General features: G+C 42.7%; 1 protein-coding gene and 1 pseudogene across 7 annotated transcripts in view; one reads left to right on the top strand and one right to left on the bottom strand.

The window, feature by feature from the left end:
• The first annotated feature begins 920 nt into the window (after positions 1–920).
• On the top strand, positions 921–4,597 carry LOC101403238 (protein S100-A11 pseudogene; annotated as a pseudogene).
• Positions 4,598–14,520: 9,923 nt separating this feature from the next.
• Positions 14,521–20,674, bottom strand: part of SLC23A2 (solute carrier family 23 member 2) — a 137,738-nt gene continuing 131,584 nt past the window's right edge. For all 7 annotated transcript variants that reach the window (XM_087445567.1, XM_087445571.1, XM_087445569.1 and 4 more), the window contains one exon: positions 14,521–19,363. In XM_087445567.1, the coding sequence (XP_087301693.1) occupies positions 19,131–19,363 (233 nt within the window). In that variant the 3' untranslated portion in view covers positions 14,521–19,130. The remainder of the gene's footprint in view (positions 19,364–20,674) is intronic.

The following is a 20,674-nucleotide window of genomic DNA, read 5'->3' on the forward strand; positions in this document are numbered from 1 at the left end:
CACTGTGGGCAACTGGGGCTCAGTCCTGCTGGGAACTCGAAGAGAGAGCGGGACACACCTCAGCTACCACCAGAGGGATGAGGGAGCTGGCTACTGATTCCCTTCAGCCCTTGCCTGAGGGCCTCTCCTGTGGGCACTATTCCCCTGGTAATTCCTGTTTGCTCAAAAGGTTCCCAGTGAGCAGATTCAGTCAGGCGAGTGCCCCAGGGTATGAGTGGACACTGACGGCATCTCCCACAGCAGGGAAGGTTGTCCATTGTATGGAGTGCATGAAAAGACAGCCCTCCTCCCCACAACATGTCCAGTGCTACAGGCATTGGAAGGGGGGATAATCGTGAGATGACATACCACTTCCAGGGTCTCTGGGAGCCATGGATGCCATCTGGGATGGCAAGATGAGTATGGCCCCCTCAGGAGACTTTTCCAAGAATGCATATGCACAGTTCCCCTAGGGTGGAATCGGGGTGGCGGTGGGTGGGATATGGCTTCAGTTCTGGGGGAAGCACTCCACTCAAAGATGCAAAATCTTCAGACATGCCATTTGAGAGAGGCAGCTTCAGAGGCCCTGACGTGGAGAGAAAAGACCACCTAGACATCTGCAGCTGTGCAGCAAGAGCAGCCAGGAGTCTGAGAACACAGACAGGGTTGTGGCACTGTGCTGTGGCCCCACACTCTGTGGAGCTGGTGAGCAACCCAGAGTGAGGGGGAGGAGGCTGGGGAGGGAGCCTGCAGAGGAGCTGTGCTGCACAGATCCTGAACAGGACTGAAAAGTTACCTACTGGACTGCCTGTACTGGGAGGACCAGTGGAAAATTTTAATGGGTTCTTAGAATCAAGAAGAGAACAGTCATTCATAAACAAAATGTTTCATTTTTGCATATATCCAATTTGTGTGTACCACCTTGGATGATAATGCAAGCCATGGCCATGGGTGAGAATGGGCATCCTGAAGAAAGAAAAGACACAAGGTGGGGTCTGCTGGTTGGAGGTGGGAGCTTCTCCCTGTAAATCCTTTTGTAACTTCCTGTACCTATAGGATTAGGTCCTGCAGCCTCCTATGTCTTAGTTTGGCTTCACCCAAGAGCAGACTCTGTGTATTAACTGACTATTTCTACATAACAAATTACCACAAAAGTTAGCTTATAACAATAATAAATGCTGGTTATTTCATACAGTTACTGTTGGCCAGGGTTTTGGGAGCGGCTTAGCTAAATGGTTCTAGTTCAGGATCTCTCACAGGGCTGTAGTCAGATATCAAGAGGGGCTGCAGTCATCTGAAGGCTTGACTGGGGCTGGAGAATCCACTTCTAAGATGGCTCACACACATGGCTGTTGTCAGGAGGCCTCAGTTCTGCCTCACGACATGGGCCTTTCAATAGAGTTTCTTGGGTGTCCTCACAACATGGTAGCTAGCTTCCCCGAGAGTGGATGATCCAAGAGAATAAAGTGAAAGTTGTAATGTCTTCTATGACATAGCCTTGAAGACACACATTGTCATTGCTACTGCAGTCTATTCATTAGAAATAAGTCATGAAATCCACCCACATTCAAGGGGAGGGAAATTAGCTCCACCTTTTGAAGGAAGGAGTGTCAAAGAATTTGTGAACATATTTTGAAATCACCACACCTTGAGATAAGAATTTGGGTGCAGGTGATTTATTTGGGAGGTAATTCTAGGAAGCACCAGTGAGGGGGTGGGGAAGTGGGACGAGGGAGGGAGGAAGGCCAATTAAAGGTGCAATAATAAGCAGGCTACCTCTGTGGACAATTGGAGCTCAATCCTGCAAGTTCTCTGAGAAATTGTATGGAACATGCCTTAGAATCATCCCATTGGAGGATGGAAGGCTGGGGCACTTCCCATTTACACCAGTCCTGCATTAGTTGAGATTAAATCTCTGTATCCCCCACTTCTGGGTACACCTGCCTTCAGTTGAGCAAACTCCCATGATGCCCAAGCCTTAAGCAGAGAAAAAGCAAGATGTACAGATGCTTGGTAGGAAGCTGTCAATGTGCTGAAAACTGTCTTCCTCTGTAGCTGCAGGTGAAGTCAGGTGGGTCAAGGGGATAGAGAATGAGGCATCAACATCAACTACACAGCCTACAAGGTTGTCCATTAACTAGCTCTTGCCTAAGGCTCTATTAGCACGACTATATACATGTAAGTACCAAGCAGCATGGAAACTAAATATATAAAGCAAAATTATTAGAAATGTGGGGAGAATTCCATCTTAAAAATTATTTAAGTAATCAAAAAACTTTACTACTTGGAAATTAAGGAACTAAATTCTAGATATCCAAGGAAATCAAAATAGCAATTAGAAACTATCTAGAAAGCAATGAAGAGGAGAACAATTCATATCAAAACCTATTAGCAGCAAAAACTGTATTCAGAGGAAAATGTAGAATGTATAGCGTTTCATTAGGCTATACATTATTAAATAAGAAACATAAAGGAATATCATGATCAGTTTTTAGAAATTAGAAAAAGAGCAAAAAATTAAAGCAAAAGAAAATAGAAGAAATTAATAAAGTTGACTAATGAAGAAAGGAGAAAAGTATAAAATAAAAATTATCCAAGATTACTTAGCTAACCCTATACAAGTACATTTGAAACAGAGAAAACAGATAATTTTCTAGCAAAATTGACTGGAAATTTGAATAGACAAATTAACATAATAAAAGAGAGTAGTGATTAAAGAGTCAGCCCTGGTGGTCTAGCGGTTAAGATTCGGTGCTATCACTGCTGTGGCCAAGGTTCATTTCCCAGTCAGGGAACCACACCGCTTGTCTGTTGGTTTTCATACTGTGGTGGCTGCATGTTGCTATGATGCTGAAAGCTATGCCACTGGTATTTCAAACACCAGCAGGGTCACCCACTGTGGACAGGTTTCAGCGGAGCTTCCAAACTATACATACCGGGAAGAAGGACCTGGCCACCCACTTCTGAAAAAATTGGCCATGAAAATCCTATGAATAGCAGCAGAGCATTGTCTGATACAGCACCAGAAGGTGAGAGGATGGCTCAAAAAGACTGGGCAGGGTTTCACTCTGCTGTACACAGGGTTACTAGGAGTCGGAATCAGCTCAATGCCACTAACAACAAAGTGATTAAAGATCTACCACCAAAAAAAAGGTACCAGAACTAGATGGGTTCACAGCCATGTTCTGTTTACTTCTAAAGAAGGAAGAACAATTTTAATATTATTTAAATTATTTTAGAAAAGGGACAAGTGATTTAAAGCTTCCTAATTTATTTTATGAAGCCACAATAACTTGAACACTCAATTCTGATATGGCAGTACAAAAACAGAAAACTATAATCAATTGCCTTTATGAATATGGCTGTAAAAATCCTTAATGATTGCTAGCAAATAGAACCCAGCCGTGTACCCAGCGTGTGACACTGTGACCATGTGTACTATATTCCAGGAACGCAAATCCGGTTCAAAACTAGGAACTCCAGCAAGGTAATTCATTACAGTAAATTAAAGGACGAGATCATATAATAAAACAAATATTGAAAAGCCATTTGCTAAAACCATCAGCCACTCTTCATTAAAATGCTAAATAAGATTGGAAACTGCTTAAACATATAATAAAGACTTTACCAAGATCCAATAGCAAATATTCTAAATAGACAAACACTCAACCTAAATCAGCAACTGCACAGGCTGCCCAGCATCGTCACTATTATTCAACATTGTCTCAGAACTCTAGTAATTGCAATATGGCCAGAAAGAAAGAAAAGAAAAGAATCAGAACATTTGGCAAGAAAAGCAAAAACCATCTTATTTTCGCCAATAACAGAATTGTTTGAATTGAAAATCTAACTAATAAAAGAAAACTACAAGGATTAATAAAAGAATTTAGTGAGCTGGCTACATATAAGACAAATATATAAAAATCAATATCTGGTCTGTATAGTACACGCAGAGAAACAGATATCAAATAAATATTCCGTGCACAATAGCAACAAAACCGTTAAATTCTTATGAATAAATCTAATGAGAGGCATAAGACCTATATGAAGAAAACTATAAGATCTTTTTGGAGGCCTTAAAAATAAGATTCTGAACAAATAAAAGGACATACCACATACTTGATTGGGAATTAACGTGTAAATATAATGTAACTTTAGTTTGAATCTTAACAGGGCTTCTTAGGGACTGGATAAGCTGTGATTAGAACAATGTTAACAAAGAACAAATGCCTGAGGCCCACTCTCTAAGCCCCTCCCCACTCACAGCCACGCCCATCACAGCCTCCGGTTTAACGCCAACAAGGCAAAAAGCTCCAGCCCTATAGAGACTGAGTGGTGCATCAAGTCCCTGATTGCTGTGTTCCAGAAGTATGCTGGAAAGGATGGTAACAACTGCAGACTCTCCAAGAGCAGGTTCCTAAGCTTCATGAAGACAGAACTGGCTGCCATCACAAAGAGCCAGAAGGATCCCAGTGCCCTTGACCACATGATGCAGAAACAGGACCTCAGCTATGATGGGCAGCTAGATTTCCAAGATGTTCTTAATCTTCTTGGCAGCATGGCTGTGGCTTGCCATGACTCCTTTAACATGGCGACCCCTTCCCAGAAGCAAATCTGAGGATCCCTTGGGCCTGGCCTCCAAACCTACCCTCTTTCTTCCCAGCTTCCCAATCATCATCTCCTCAGAGCCTACACATACCCTGAGCCCAGAGCGCGCACCACCCCGTGCAGGCCACTCCTGGTAGTAATAAAACAATACAGTTTTTTAAAATAAAAAATAAAATAAAAGCCTGAGAAACACCAATAAATATAAGGAAAAGAAGAGTTGCCATGGATTTGCCTTATCATCGTAATAGGGGCAGATAGATTAGAGGAACAAGCAATGATAAAAATAAATTCCAGAAGCATTAAACATTTAAATGTAAAAAATGAAATAATAATAATCAAGAGAGAAATCTTAGACTACACATACCACCTAGGGGTGGGGAGATTATCTTAACCAAAACAGGAAACACACTCGTTCTGCAGATGCAGATAGACTTAATTAACTATATAAACATTAATAAAAGCTCCTTATGCATTATGAGTATTTAACTCTCTATCTGTATTATAAATTCTTTCCCCCAAATTTATTTGTCTATTAACTTTATTTCTGGTATTTCTTGCCAAGATATAGTAAGACAAATAAATATATTTGGGAAAAAACATTTGCGATACCAACGAAGAGTTAAATATCCATAATACACAGAGAATTCTCACAAAATAAAAGATAAACAATGTAAAAGAAAAACAAGCAAAGAATATGAACAGATAACTCATAGAAGGGCAAATCGAAATGGCTGAGAAATATTAAAAAGCTGCTCAAATATATTAGTGGTGAAGGAGAGGCAAGTTAAAGTACAATGAGATCTCATGTTAGATTTATTAGACTGACGAAAATTAAAAGAAAGACAATGGGGGCCGGCCCGGTGGCATAGTGGTTAAGCTCTTGCACTCCGCTTCGGCAGCCCATGGTTCACAGGTTCAGATCCCGGGCGTGGACCAACGCGCCGCTTATCAAGCCATGCTGTGACAGTGTCGCATATAAAGTAGAGGAAGATGGGCACAGATGTTAGCCCAGGGCCAGTCTTCCTCAGCAAAAAGAAGAGGATTGGCAACAGATGTGAGCTCAGGGCTAATCTTCCTCACCAAAAAAAAAGAAAGAAAGAAAGAAAGAAAGACAATGTAATTGCTGGCAGGGATGCAGGGATGAGGAAAGGAGTGAGGTATGCTCATACTTTGCTGTTGGAAATAGAATTATCATAGTTTTTTGGAAAGCAATCTGGTAACATCCCTTAAAATTTAAAATACACGTACTCTTTAGCCCACCAATCCCACCCCTGGGAACGTATTTTATCATTTGTTAAAACCTATGTACAAAAATGTTTATTGTAGCTATGTGTGATGGCTAAAAATTGAAAATTACCAATATCTCTGAATTTTGAATAAACTATGGTGAATCCTCAGCAAGGAATATTATGAAACCATTTTGAAAAAATGAATTAGAGTGATGCCAGCTGACTTGTAGGGATTTCCACAAGATATTGTTGAGAGAACAGTGCAAGATGACAAAAAGTGTGTAGTCCCCCCTTATCCGCGGAGGACACATTCCAAGACCCCCAGTGGATGCCTGAAACCACAGATAGTACTGAACCCTACAAATACTGTTTTTTCCTATACATACATACCTATGATAAAGTTTAATTTATAAATTAGGTACAGTTGGAGGCCGGCCCAGTGGCGTGGAGGTTAAGTTCGCGCGTTCCACTTTGGCGGCCCAGGGTTCACAGGTTCGGATCCTGGGCATGGACCTACTCACCACTTGTCAGGCCATGCTGAGGCAATGTCCCATATACAAGAGTTAACTCTACAACTATGATATACAACTATGTACTGGGGTTTTGGGGAGAAAAAATTAAAAACATAAAAAAATAAAAGAGGAAGATTGGCAACAGATGTTAGCACAGGGCTAATCTTCCTCAAAATAAAAATTAGGCACAGTGAGAGATTAACAACAATAACTAATAATAAAATAGAACAATCATAACAATATACTGTAATTAAAGTTACCATAGATCTTAGCAACCTCAGCATACAATTTTTTTCTTTCTGTATTAAATTGAGAACTTTCACCTTTTCGCTTAAAGAAAGCACCTTACGCTTCTCTCTGGCTTATCCAAATTCCCAGCATCACTATTTTTGAGCTTTGGAGTCATTATTAAGTAAAATAAGGGTGGCTTAAACTCAAGCACTGCGATACCACGACAGTGGATCTGATTACCCAGACGGCTATTAAGTGACTAACGGGTGGGCATGTAGCGTATGTAGAGTGAATACGCTAGACAAAGGGATGGTTCACATCCTGGGCAGGAAGGAATGGGATGGCGCGAGATTTTATCCCAGTACTCAGAACAGTGCACAATTTAAAACTTAAGAATTGTTTATTTCTGGAATTTCCCATTTAATATCTTCAGACTGCAGCTGACCTCGGGTAACTGAAACTATGGAAGGCAAAACCTCAGATAAGCGGGACTACTGTATAAGATGATCCATTTTTTTGTAGAGCAAAGAAGAACAAAATGTGAATGAATGTAGATGTGTGGTGTTGATGCACATGCGTGTGTACAGGTACGTAGGTAGGTAGGTAGATACATATTTACATGGTTAAATGTATGAATATGGAGAAATGTATGAATGATACAAAGCAGGTTGCTAACATGGATGAGTAGAGCAGTGCAGAAGGATGAGCAGAGAGAGAGGAAAATGGAAGAAGAGAAGAAGGCAAACAGAAAAGATGGAAAAAAGGCTGCACTAAGAAGAAATCAGCGTGTATAAGATCTTGTTTATGCTAAATTGTATCTCAGTGCATAAAATGCCAGGAAAAGAAAAGCTATATCTTCTGTTTTGTAGAAACGCTGATGCTGTATTGTCAAGTGAAAAAAGCGAGTTACAGAGTGAGGTATGCTTCTATTCTGTGTCAATAAAAACAAACAGGCAACCACAACCCTTGTGCATGTGTATTTATGATTGTGTAAGTCTGCTGAACAAGGAGAACGCTGTGAAAGGATACCCCAGGTGGGTCACAGCGGCCACTGCATGGTGGGCTGGGACTGGGGGGAATCGTTTTCACTTTTCACATCTTCGTCTTGATTGCCTTGTTTCACTTGTCACAGTAAGTGTATACTACTTTCATAGTTTCAAAACTTCAATAAAGGAAAAAACCCTAAAATAATAATGGGTTTCTTTCTCCTTCTTTGTTCCTCCCTGAACACCTGGCTTTGAATGTAACCCAGCGCCACCCCATCCTATTCCACCTCCCATGCATGTAGACCTCTGAGTCCCACAGTAGAGGAAGTTGAGGTTACCTCCCAAAAGCCCCAGGTGGTGGTCAAATTTACAGATTGTGTCTGGGTGTCTGTGCTGGGTGATTGTGTCTGGGTGCTCTTTGAAATTTTTGGGCCACTTAAGGATTTGGCTAGCATAGAGAACACAGAGGAAGCAGGGATGGGGCCTACAGCTGTACAGATTGACACACCCAGGTCTCAGCTCTGGCCTGGCCAATGCTTCCAGTTAAAACACATACACTGTGGTTGTGGTTCTATAAAAATACCTGTGTGTGCCTACAAGGCCTAGAGAGGAATTGAAGACTGGAATCTAGTTTGTTGAGGCTCTGTATCATAACTCCTATCATCCTTTCTACAACTCTGGATAAGCATTATTTCCATTTTATAGAGAAGCAAACAGAACCAGATTTAAATAGCACGCTCAAGGCTATGTATAGCTGGTCAATTGTTAGGCTGAAGCATATGAACTGCTAGTCTAATTTTAGATTGTTTTGACCTACAAAATCTCTAATAGTTAGGACATAGTTTTAGCTGCTACAACAGAGACTCAATTAATAATGGTTTAAACAAGTGTATTTCCTCTCATTTCAAAGTTTGGGCTGTTCTCTGTCATCAGGAGTTCGGGCTGCTTTCATATTTTCTCACCCTCTCAGATGTCACCCTTGTCTAAATGATGAGGGTAAATATTTACCCTTTCAGAACACAACCCAGAAGTTGCACCTTCAGCCTTGTTTACAGCTCACTGGCTAGAGGCTGGTACGTGATCACACTCAGCTACAAGCAAGGCTGGGAAGTGTAGTCTCATGCCCTTCTGAAATTCTGTGACCATGTAAGAATGGGAGAATAGATCCTGGGAGACACTTGGTGGCCTCTGTCACAGCGAGAAGAGGACTTTCTGAGATCTGAGCAAGGGTCTGTCTATCTGGAAAGCTCATTACCTGATCACTGAACCACAATAAAAATAATTAGGGTGCTACTTGAGGTGAAATATTTTTATTTTTCTAACAGTCTTCTGTTGGGCAAGAATCTCATTCCTAGCAGGACCTCTCTGAAGGTCATTCTTCCTGCTTCAAATTCATTCCCACAATTTTCCAGAGGCCACATCGGTCCCTCCTGCCCAAGAGGTAAAACATAACAAAAATAAATGGTACATATGTGTTTATATGTGTATGTATACACACACACACACACACACACACACACATACACATATAAATAGCCCTCCGGCATCTTTGAGTCTCCAAAGATAGTTGCTTCATAGGTGATATAAATTGGATTTTGAGGCTCAGCATATCTGTAGTGATTGGAAGGTTGGGGCTGGAACGGAAGAAGAGTTTTCTTATCCCTTTGCCCAGGCGTGTGTCCGGAGACAGCACTGGCCCAATTCAGGCAATGGGTATGTCTGTTGGGGGTGCAGTGTGAGGGTGGCCACTATAGACTTCTGGGCACAGCTCAGGGGCAAAGGCCTAAATCCACCATCTGAGAGTCATTCTCCATTGTGGTTATTTTTCCTCCCCAAGGATGGAATGTTCTGGAACATTTCATCCATCAAGCCACGTCATTTACTAGGCAAAACCCTCCTATACAGGACAAAAGGTAGTAAACACACAGTAGCTTTAGCACTTTCATATTTTTACTGAGATATATTTGGCTACGACTGTTATTTTAATGTCAAATACAATTTGAGGAACTGAAATGTTTTATATTAGTATTAGAGGAGTACAGGGACTTTCCTATTTCTTAAACTGTGATATTACTGAATATTTGTAACACAATTTTCATCTGCTTTGAAAAAACATTTATATAAGTAATTTGCATTTAAAATAGAAAGTACAGAAAAATAAAAAGACAGAACAAAAATAAATGTAACCTGTAACCCCACTTCCCAAAGATAGTGATCAAAGGTTTTGGAGTACATTTTCATTACTTTCTTTTGAGCACACAGTCATGTAAACATAAAGGATCTGTAATAAAATTGAAATGTTAGAAGAACATCTATGATGAGTTCTTGCTGAATAAACAAGAGTCTGGTAAATGGATGCAGATGGAACCAAACTGAAGAAAAGTCCAAGGAGAGCCCAACTCAAAGGCCTCAAGGATTTTAATTTCAATTCATGAGCTTTGGGGGAAAAGTAATCAACCAAATCTACCGTAAATCCTATTGTTGAACAAACACAGAACTCCTTCTTCAGTATAAGCAGTCAGAAAACAAAATCACCAAGTATGTGAAAAAATCCAATAGTGCAAAAAAAGAGTCTGTTCTGAGGAACTGGAAGAAACACTTCCTAATGAAACACGTGAAGTGGAAGAAAACTTTTAAGCAAAGTCCCCTAAGATCTATTTTCAGTGGGATTTGAGAGGTTACTGCACCTGTGAAAAGATCTCATCATGGAAGATTGTATTTTAATTTGAAATACAATTACAAAGCCCAATTAAAAAATGCAATACCCCCTAATAAACTACTGGATCTTGGCTGTACCATCACGAAAGGAGAGACCACATGCGGCCTGACGGAGGGACACACAGTCACTTACCAAGTAGTGCTTCCCGACCCCAGCTTCAGGCAAAGGGACCTGTTTAAGGGGATGCCCTGAGCATCTCCTGTGGGAAAGTGCAAGACAAATAAATTGTTCAACGAGCTGCAAGAAAGAGAGAGAGGCAGAGAGATTTATCAACCGATACCAACGGTGAAGTGTGGACATTATATGGACCCTATTTCAAACGTTTATGAGACAATTGGAAATTTGAACACTGACTGGATATTTGATCTTATTAAATAAATGCTGTTAATTTTTAAGATATGATAATTGTTTGTTTTTTAAACTATCTTTTAGTGGTAACTACTGAAATATTTATAGATGAAGTGAGATGTCTGAGATTTGATCAAAACAATGGAGGGAGGAAAGTTGAGGGGCGTCCATGAAATAAGATCGGCTCAGAGTCAATACCTGTTAAGCTGGGTGATGGGCACATGGGGGGCTATTATGCTATTCTCTTTACTTTTGTGTATGCCTGAAAATGACTAAAATAAATTGTTTAAAAATTGCATTAGAAGACATGAGTGAGAGGTTGGGTATTCTAGAAAACCCAGTCAGTGACTTAGATCATTGCTCAGGAAATTCTCCCAGAACTTAGAGGAAATGGAAAAAGATAGTATGAGTGAAACTCTATAAAACTTAGAGGAGAGACCTGGGAGATGCAGTGTGAACGTAAAATCTGAATTCCAGAAGGAGGCAGGAACAGCACAGACAGAGGACAAGCAATAAACTTCATTAAAAACATTTCCACTATCGGTTTCTTTTTTAACCAATGAGTTATCTAGCAGTATTTTATACATCCAAATACACAGAGATTTTTCAATTTACTTTTATTATTAACTCCAACTTAATTGTGTATAGTTAGGGAATGTGTTCCGTAGGATACCTATTTTTGAAACTTTTTTGCGGCTTGCTTTAATGTCTAGAACAAGAACGGCTTTTAGAAACATCCCTGAGTGCTTGCGAAAAACATGTCTTCTCTAATTGTTGGATGCAGAGTTCTAAATATGCCCTTTGGTCACTTCTAAACCTTGCATAGTTTTTACCTGCCTGGCATCTCAAAAGAGAAGAGGTGGAATCTCCCATTGGCAGGTAGACATCAATTTCTTCCTATCATTCCATCCATTTATACCGCATGAATTTTGAGGCTGTCTGATTAGGTGCATGTGTTTGAAATTGACTCCTCTTGGTAAATTGAACCTATCATGACATCATGAACCTCCCCATCCTTTTTTTTTTTTTTTAAAGATTTTATTTATTTATTTTTCCCCCAACGCCCCAGTAGATAGTTGTCTGTCATAGCTGCACATCCTTCTAGTTGCTGTATGTGGGACGCGGCCTCAGCATGGCCGGAGAAGCGGTGTGTCGGTGCGTGCCCGGGATCCCAACCCGGGCCGCCAGCAGCGGAGCGCGCGCACTTAACCGCTAAGCCACGGGGCCGGCCCATCCCCATCCTTAACAATGCTTTTTGTCTTAGGGTTTATTTTGTCTGAAAATAATATAATAGACAGTATTTGTCCCATGTGATTTTTACCCCATCCCTTACTTTCAATTCTGTTTGTCCTTATGTACACCAGTCTCTTGTAAACCCTGCTTCTAAACTACCTGTGATGAAGGTTCAATTGTTTTTCCCAATCCATCAAAGGCTAAGACTTGTGTAAAATATAAAAAAGATAATTATTAAAATTCTGAAATTAAAGAAAGACATGCAAAATATAAGCCAGGTATTCTAGTATTAGGTTCACCACACATAAAACAACTGTCAAATTGCTTAGAAACTTTTATAAACTAAGATACTATCAGCTTCTGAATATACCTCGCTGCAACTTGCAGCAATCACAGCCACACTTTTGAACACCAGTATTGTAAACAGCATATATCAGGGGTTTGTTCTACTATCTGGTCCAACAGTCTATCTTTCAATTGGCAAGTTTAGTCCATTTATAGTTATTGGTACATTTGGGCCTCTTTCTCTCACCTCTGTAAGTCTCCTCTCTTTCCCCATCATCAAGTTGATATGGCCTCAAATTATAATTTGAGATCATTATAGACATATTTTTTCTTTCTTTGGCCCTCGCTACTTTTGAGCAATCAGGTGCTAGACCATTTGTGTCCCCCCAAATTCATATGTTGAAACTTAATCCCCAATGTGATAGTGTTAGGAGGTAGAGCCTTTGGGAGGTGATTAGTTCATGAGGTTGGAGCTCTCATGAATAGATTAGTGCCTCATAAAAGAGGCCCCAAAGAGACTGATCCTTTGCCCCATCCATCATGTGAAGACACAGCGAGAAGATGGTCGTCTATGAACCAGGAAGCAGGTTCCCACAGGACACCGAATCTGCCAGTGCCTTGACTTCCGGCCTCCAAAACTGTGAGAAATGTCTGCTGTCTCTAAGCCACCCTGTCTATGGTTTTCTGATAGCAGCCAGAACGGACTGACACCAAGTTTACCAAGGTATTTACTGCTCATCTTCCCCTCAGTTCTCTCCTACAGCATTTCCTAGGTTTGTTTCTTATCATATTTAAGTACTTCATCTGAAGTATTTAAATGGGGGCCTTTGAGTAGCTAGACATAAAATTCTAAGTTCAAAGTTCTTTTCCTTTAGTCCTTAAAAATGTAACTCCACCAACAGGGTTGTTGCTGGAAAATCTGACGTCCATGATCCCAGCTCTAGGCTTTGCTTCTGCTCATTTTCTCTGGAAGCTTTCAGAATGGTCTTTGTCTTTGTGATTCTTAAATTTTACTACCCAGTAGTAAACGAACTACATTATAGATATGTGCCAACATGAAAGAATCTCACAATAGTGAGTGAAATGTTCCAGTACACACCGTCATTCCTTTTATGTAATGTTCAAAACCATGCAAACTAAAACTAAATAGTAAATTGTTTAGGGATGCATATATATATGGCAAAATTGTGAAAAAGAGCAAGGAAAGAATAAATCCAAAATCCAGGTAGTAGTTGTCTCCTGGAGAGGGATGGGGATGCACCAGGAGAGAGGCCCAAAGGGTAGTGCAGGGGTCTGAAGTATGGGTAGTGCGCTGTTGTCCCAGCTAGGGGTGGGAACACGGGTATTCTTATTTTTTTAATACTTACACGCACTTTTTGCATGTATATAATGTAAGGTAAAACATTTCACCTTGTGACTGGTTGCCCAGCAGGGGCTCACAGGGCAGGGTACTGGGAACAGGAGGCATCAGGTTGCACACCCTATGGGAGCAGCTGTGGTGGTTATGCATGGACCAAATTGCTAGAGAAGAACCAGGGATGCAGATGGGAATGGGGGAGCTCTACATTTGCTCTAAATTAGGAAATACACCTAAGCTCCTCTGGACTCATCTTCATACCCCAGTGGAGAGCCAGGTCTCTGACTGAAGGAGCCGTCACCAGCTGCTCTCAGGCTCGGCTCCGAGCCTTTTCTGGCACCCATATCTTGGCATTTCCTGCTCCAGTCTAAATACTCAGTCAGCCTGATGGGCCGAGGCTGCTCTGGAAGCCTTTGATTCCATGGTGGACAGCCTTTCTGGTCACCGGTCTCTAAAAGGTCTCCAGCCTCCAGATGTCGCTGACTTAATAAGAGACTCGTAATTTCACCCCAAAGTCCAGCACGAGCGCATGCTCTAACTGAGGTCTCACTACCTGCTCAGGCCGCCTCCCAAGGAGCCGCGTGGTTCTCTAGGCGTGCGGGCCGATGACACTGGCTCCTGCTGTCCTCCTCTGAGTCTTCCAGGTACCCGACAATGGTAACATGAGTGCCTTGTTGAACCGAAGTTTTTTTTTTTGGTGAGGAAGATCAGCCCTGAGCTAATATCTGATGCCGATCCGCCTCTTTTTGCTGAGGAAGACCAGCCCTGGGCTAACATCCGTGCCCATCTTCCTCTACTTTTTATGGGACGCTGCCACAGCATGGCTTGACAAGTGGTGCGTCAGTGTGCGCCTGGGATCCGAACCTGCGAACCCTGGGCCGCTGAAGCGGAGCGCGCGCACTTAACTGCTGTGCCACCGGGCCGGCCCCTAAACTGAATTTTTTACTAGTCGCTTTCCCTCCCCTGGGTGATGATTTTTAATTAATGACAGGTTTCTTAAAGACCAAAGGAGGAGGCAGGTGAACAGCAGAACTGCGTCCAGGAGAGCTTTTATTTATACGGAACAGTTTTAAAAATACAGAATAAAATAGCTTTATCTCTACTATTATTCACAACATCTGGTCCAAATATTACATATTTTTAAAATACTTAAACGTTTAATGAAGCCATGTTAGAAAAACAATATGAAAATTTTTTAAAAACTCCGTAAAAGAATTACCCCACCCCAAATACCCTCGGTATGCGAAATAAAAACAAACAAAATCCCAGAAAGGTAGATAGCCCAAGTCAGTCACCAAAACTCAAGGAAAACATAAGTATCCCCACTGTTTTAAGAACAGTTAGAAATGTATTAACGTGTCAAACAAAGGTTGTTATGAATGAACAAAAAAGGGTATCACTTGAACTGTCAGTAAGGTGGCAACGCTGGTCAGGGCGTCCTAAGTGCCAGGGGACACACAGCAATTGTAAGGACGCTGGAGGTTACTCACGGAGAGCGATGACGAGGCACAGTCTAGAACAACCTACAAGGACAGGAATGTGTGAGGCTGCTGAAAGGGGATCCCCAGTGCTAACGTGCTTTACGAGTCCACGGGCAGAAGCTGAACGCTGGCAAAGATGGGCGGCCTTCTCGTACCACTCCGGTTGTGACTGCAGGAGGGGTGGAGGGTGGGAGATGTCCTGTTCTGTGTCCAAACCATAAGGGGACAGAGCACAACATGCACAAAATGAGAGACCCCAGGCTCTTCTCTAAAGCCAAGGGGTGGCTCGCTGGGCCCTGTGCAAGCCGAGGCACGTGTGCAGCACACTACCATGGTATCCAGGGGGCGTGGCTGGGTGTGCACACCAGGCGTCCAGCGACAGCCACACTGGGCCTGGTGTCTGCAGCCGAGTGTATGCAACACAGCCGCCTGCAGGAAGCGGCCTCTCCTCACACCAGACAGGTTCTGGAATGAGGCCTCCGCCACAGCTCCTTCCTTATTCACCTTTTATCTGGCCTGGCCACTCTTGTGGCATCAGTATTATGGAAGATTGTAGTTGCCAACTTCAAGTCTAAGTTGCTGGTAACAATATTTCAGCAGGGACACGAATTAAAGAAATAACAACTTAGCTCACGGTCATAAGATATACACAGGGGTAAATAAAGTATACACACATACTAGAGATTCATCAATGGAGAAATTCTATCATCACATGACATTGTCATGAAAATTATACCATTCCCTCCCTGGAAAACTGTGACTATTATCCTGGGTAGAAATGTTATCTTATTATATGGAAATACTGCAATATTCATGCATAAACCAAAGTGTCATCATGAAAGTCAGTATTCTACAGTATAAAGCAAATCCTGTGTGTGAATTTGTTACCATGAAAACGGGAAACCATCAGGACCCATGATGCTTCATTCTAGCTGGCCTGGTTAAGCCACTTTTCCTGCCCTGATCAATCACAAGAAACTTACTAAAAGTTAACATTTGAAATTCTCGTAAGAAAGATTCAGTAGCAATGAATTTAAGTTGAATTCCCTAATGAGAAGGAGAATAAAAGTTGCTTATAAAGACTGGAACCATTTCCCATAATTCTGTGAACCATGTTACATATTTTATCAAAACCAGTGGTGGGGTCTCCCTTGCCCCCCCCCTGTGATATGGGCAACATCTACCGTCCTTATACTTTCTACTTTCCACATAGGGATCACCAAGGTAAATGTGAGGATTGTGGGTACGTGGTTGCTGTGGAAACTGGAGGCTGAATGCCCTGCCCAAGGATATTTACATCCATAATATCTTAACACATTCTCTTAGCCAAACAAAGCAGGGTGGGTATGCAGCCCCACCAGTGCAGGCCAACAATGTAAGTGGGAAGTGTTACAGGCAGAGACCATGCATGGCCACTGTGTCCCCCAAAACCTCCCCCTTCAGGTGTGTGCTTAACCCCAAGGAGCAGATGAACACATTTTTCTTTCAATTAGACTCATTCTGTAGCATATTTGCTGGCAGGAGGATCACCTCCTAAAATGGTTGGTGTGCGCTGCACGTGCAAGATTTATTAGTTATCATGAGACTCCAATCCCTCGAGCGAAAGTGAGTTTCACAGATTGTGTAGAAAGTACCAGATTCAATGGGGCCTCTAGTCAGGCTGCCCTCTTTCCTCCCCACCTGCTGCCCCCTTCCCCACCCTTGGACAGAGAATCTAAAGTTGGCCCCAATAGAACAAGAAGGGTGACAACCCTCTTTCCAATAGGAGGTGTTGGTACAGGGCTTCCCACCACATTTGAATACTTGCAGAAGACATACCGCGGGGACCTGCAGATTTGAAACCTCCCAATAAAACCCGGCCCAAGGAGGGGTTTCAGAAGGGAGTGGGTTTCTGGACATTCGAAGCACATACCGAGTGCTTACTCACTGGGAGGGAAAATGCCCGGTCAAGTTAAATTGAAGGGAACTTGTTCCTGAATTACCAATGGTTCAGATGCTTTTCTTGGATATTTGGTCCTTCTGCTCACCTAGAGCTGGAATAGTGCAAATCTCTGGGATGTTTAACAGTTTTCCCCATTTTTCAAAGTAGAGAAATTGGAGATGCTGAGCAAAATACACATAGAAGTAACTGAGAGCAATCAGCATAAGAGGGCTGTCAGTCTCGAGGGCTTATCAAGTTGAAGAGATGAAAACCGTTAACCAGTGTGCTTCTAAAGTAATTATGCATCACATACAATTTAAAAAAAACATGACATACAAAATTAAATGTAATTTAGAATCTAGATTTTTTACTTAATCTGCAATAAGATCTTGGCAAAACAATGCAGTGGCTCTGAAGTATTCTTGCTGGAATAAGCCTTGAGGTCCCAACCTTTCCAAGAGTTGAGGAGGCTATAGTGACACAATAATGCTGCCAAAGACATCCCAATGCAGTGAAGCAGAGCCAGCTCTGGGGGCAGGAAATGTACCGTGTGGACACAAGGCTGCCGAGAACCATGCTCTGCTGTTGGAGACAGGAATGCCCACTGCCACCTAAGACTCAACCAGGTCAACGAATACTTAGAAGCACAACCTCATGAAGTGAGGCTTTTCCTTTGGCTGAAAAATTTCAAACCAAATTCAACTGAAGTCATTTTTTTTTTTAGAAACAATTTAGTGTTATTAATTAGAACTCAACAGAGAAGGCCTGCGAGCTGCTTTTCTCAACACCTTCTGCAATAACTTAAACAAGAAAGGCAGCATTTGGCCAGGGGATCTAATCTCCCCCTCTGTAAAATCAGGATTCAGCAGACATGCAATATGGCAACCCACAGAAAGTCTCCTTAAGCCTTAACTGCCAGAAATGACTTGCACTAGAACTGCATGTGATGAATTTATCAGGATGCCAGACCATTCAATACGGCGGCTCTGTGTGTTACCTGCCCCAGCTTCCCTTCTTCACAAAACAAATTCACGTATAACTTAACCCATGGTTTCTGGGCTCTGGTCCAGTAGTCAGTTTTGATAAATAGATTAGGCATTACAGTATTTACACTTTCGTGGTATCAAGCAATACAAAACACAACCACAACAATGGTTACTGGCCTTCAAAAGCCATGACAATAAGCTTCCCTGATGGTGTCCACAGCTTTACAAATGCTGGTTCTTTTCTTAATGGGGGGGTGGGGGGGGTGGGCGAGAAGTAATAGGGATGCAAGGTAAGAGGAGCACATGGAAAAACACTGATTTCAAAAATCTGCTATAGTCAATAACATTAAATAGGAATAAAATCTTGTAATTATAGACACGCATGACAATAACTGACATCCACGTGACAGCAGAGCTAAGACTCCCATAAACATCTGCTTGGTGCCCTTGTGTGGCACTCTATACCCATCATACCAGCCAGGAGTGACAAATGCCAGATAGAGTGTCTCAGCTACCAGTCAAAGTGAGGCCGGTACGAAATGTGCCGACCCGGCCTGGATCTGGGTTGCACCAAGAAAGAGCAGTTGAAAATCAGATACTGATTTCAAGGTACTTTCCCCTCCCCTCTAAGCCCCCAGATTTCCATCCTGATAATATCTGTACAGACTTTACTCATGCACAGATCTGGACACAGGGTGACCATGTCACTGTTTTCAATCAGGTCAACAGCGTCCTCCTACAGGAGTATCAGGGAACACAGAATGACACTTGACCCGTCAGTTGTGACTGCGAGGATGGTGGTGCCCCTTGACCAGAGGTGGTCTCTGCAGTTCAGGCCAAGGTCAAGCAAAAAAAAAAAAGCCAGTTCAGGTGCTTCTGGGACAGAAGGCCCCTGGACCCTGGAGGCAGCTTGTAGGAAAGCTAGCACGGGGTGCTGGAAGGGGACTGAAAACCAGAAATCGCTGTGGGTTTCAAACATCCACTCCCACAGGAGAACAGGAACTTCAAGTTCAGTGACTATGGCCAGCAATGGATGCTCTCAAGGGCAAGGGGTCAGGGCTTAAACAAGGAGACAGGTGAGACACCATATCAGACACAGTCACCACCCACAACAAAAAAGCTATTTGTAATCTGTCTTAGCTCTGGGGTGCAGAATGTAAATGCAGATATACAAACATATATGTTACCGCTTGTTATTCAGCAAGGAACTACAGATTCATGCCTCACTGCGGCTGGGCCACAGGGCGAGCTATGGCTATACCGTGGCCTGTGAGTCCTCATCTGAACTTCGGCTGTTAGCGCTCTTCCCGAGGCCTTTCCAGTTGTAGCCCACAAAGGTCGGGCTGATGGGTAAGTAGCTGAAGCATCTGTATTTTTTAATAACGTTCATGCCAAATGGCAAATCGTAGGATTCCATGCCATCAAGTGACTTGCTCCCTTTACCCACGCCCTTCTTCCACTTCCTGATTCCTCTTTCCTCTGGAGTACCTGTGGAACACACACAACAAAACAAAACAAGGCAATGCTTAGCTTAAGTGTTCTACCGTGAACTGAGATTCTCCAACATGCTGTCCCATAGATGGAACCTGCCGGGATGACAGCAAAGCACACTTGAGGAGCAGGTGATGGGCCTCAGCTATCCAGGTGCCCACACCAGAAATCCAAGAATCGCTAACCCATCCTTGTTCCTCTTCGCCCCACATTCAGATGATCTGATGACGCTGTCTCCTGCTGTCCTTCCACGTGATGCTTATTTTCAATTTTCACCGTTGAGGTCTGGCCCAGGCTATGTTACTGCTTTCCTGGGTCACCGTATTAGCCTCTTAACTGGTTGTCCAGTCTTCTATCTCACCATCCCCTCCCCCAAAACTGTTTTCAAACAGTGTGCAAAAAACAACATAAAAACTTCTCTCTAAAATGCAAATCTGATCTTCCAAAACGGGGCCCAGAGTCTTTATTATACCATAGACGACGCCTTCATCAATTGGTCATGGCAACCCCCTTCATGCAGATGCACCAACTTTGATACTGCTTTGCTCCATTTTCGTGTGTGTGTGTGTGTGTGTGTGTGTGTTGCACTTGCCATGTATTCCCCACTTGTGCTCGAAGGAGGAGGAACTTCCACTACCGCAACAGTCCGGGCCACTCTGTACCCTGACAGATGAGTCAGGGAGAAAGATGCTGGCCCCAGGGCTCAGCAGCTCCTGGACTTCTTTTCACAAATCTTCCCCGTGCAGAAGGGAGCAGTGGCAGCTGCTCTTGGCTACATGGGATACCTAACAATATCTTTCTGTGCCCGAGCCCCTGCCACGAGCTCGAGTCTATGGTGCGGTATTCAGGAACCTCATCATTTTCTTACATCTAAGCTATGCTGCCCTCCTATCAGTGTTGCAGTAACAAAGCTGACTTTAATTTGACTTTCACTTCCATCTCCCTGACTCCTGTACCTCTCTCAGTTAGTTCTGACTTAGGAGAGAAAGAGAGTGTTAGTTATTGACTCATAAATCTAACACCTTCCACCTATTCATGCAGGTGATTCCTTCCACCAGATACATTCATCCCGTGTTTCCACAGCCTCACCTGACACCTCTTGATTGATGATTTTTGCAAGTGGGTTGTTTTAAAGGGAAAATTTCAACAAAACCTCCAGCTCTGGGGCCGGCCCAGTGGCACAGTGGTTAAGTATGCATACTCCGCTTCAGTGGCTTGGGGTTCATGGGTTCGGATCCCGGGCGTGGACCTAAGCACCGCTTATCAAGCCATGCTGTAGTGGCGTCCCACATACAAAGTAGAGGAAGA

This window comes from Ceratotherium simum, chromosome 21 (assembly GCF_057802395.1).
Source record: "Ceratotherium simum simum isolate JZ-2026a chromosome 21, ASM5780239v1, whole genome shotgun sequence".
NCBI classification, from domain to species: Eukaryota; Metazoa; Chordata; class Mammalia; order Perissodactyla; family Rhinocerotidae; genus Ceratotherium; species Ceratotherium simum.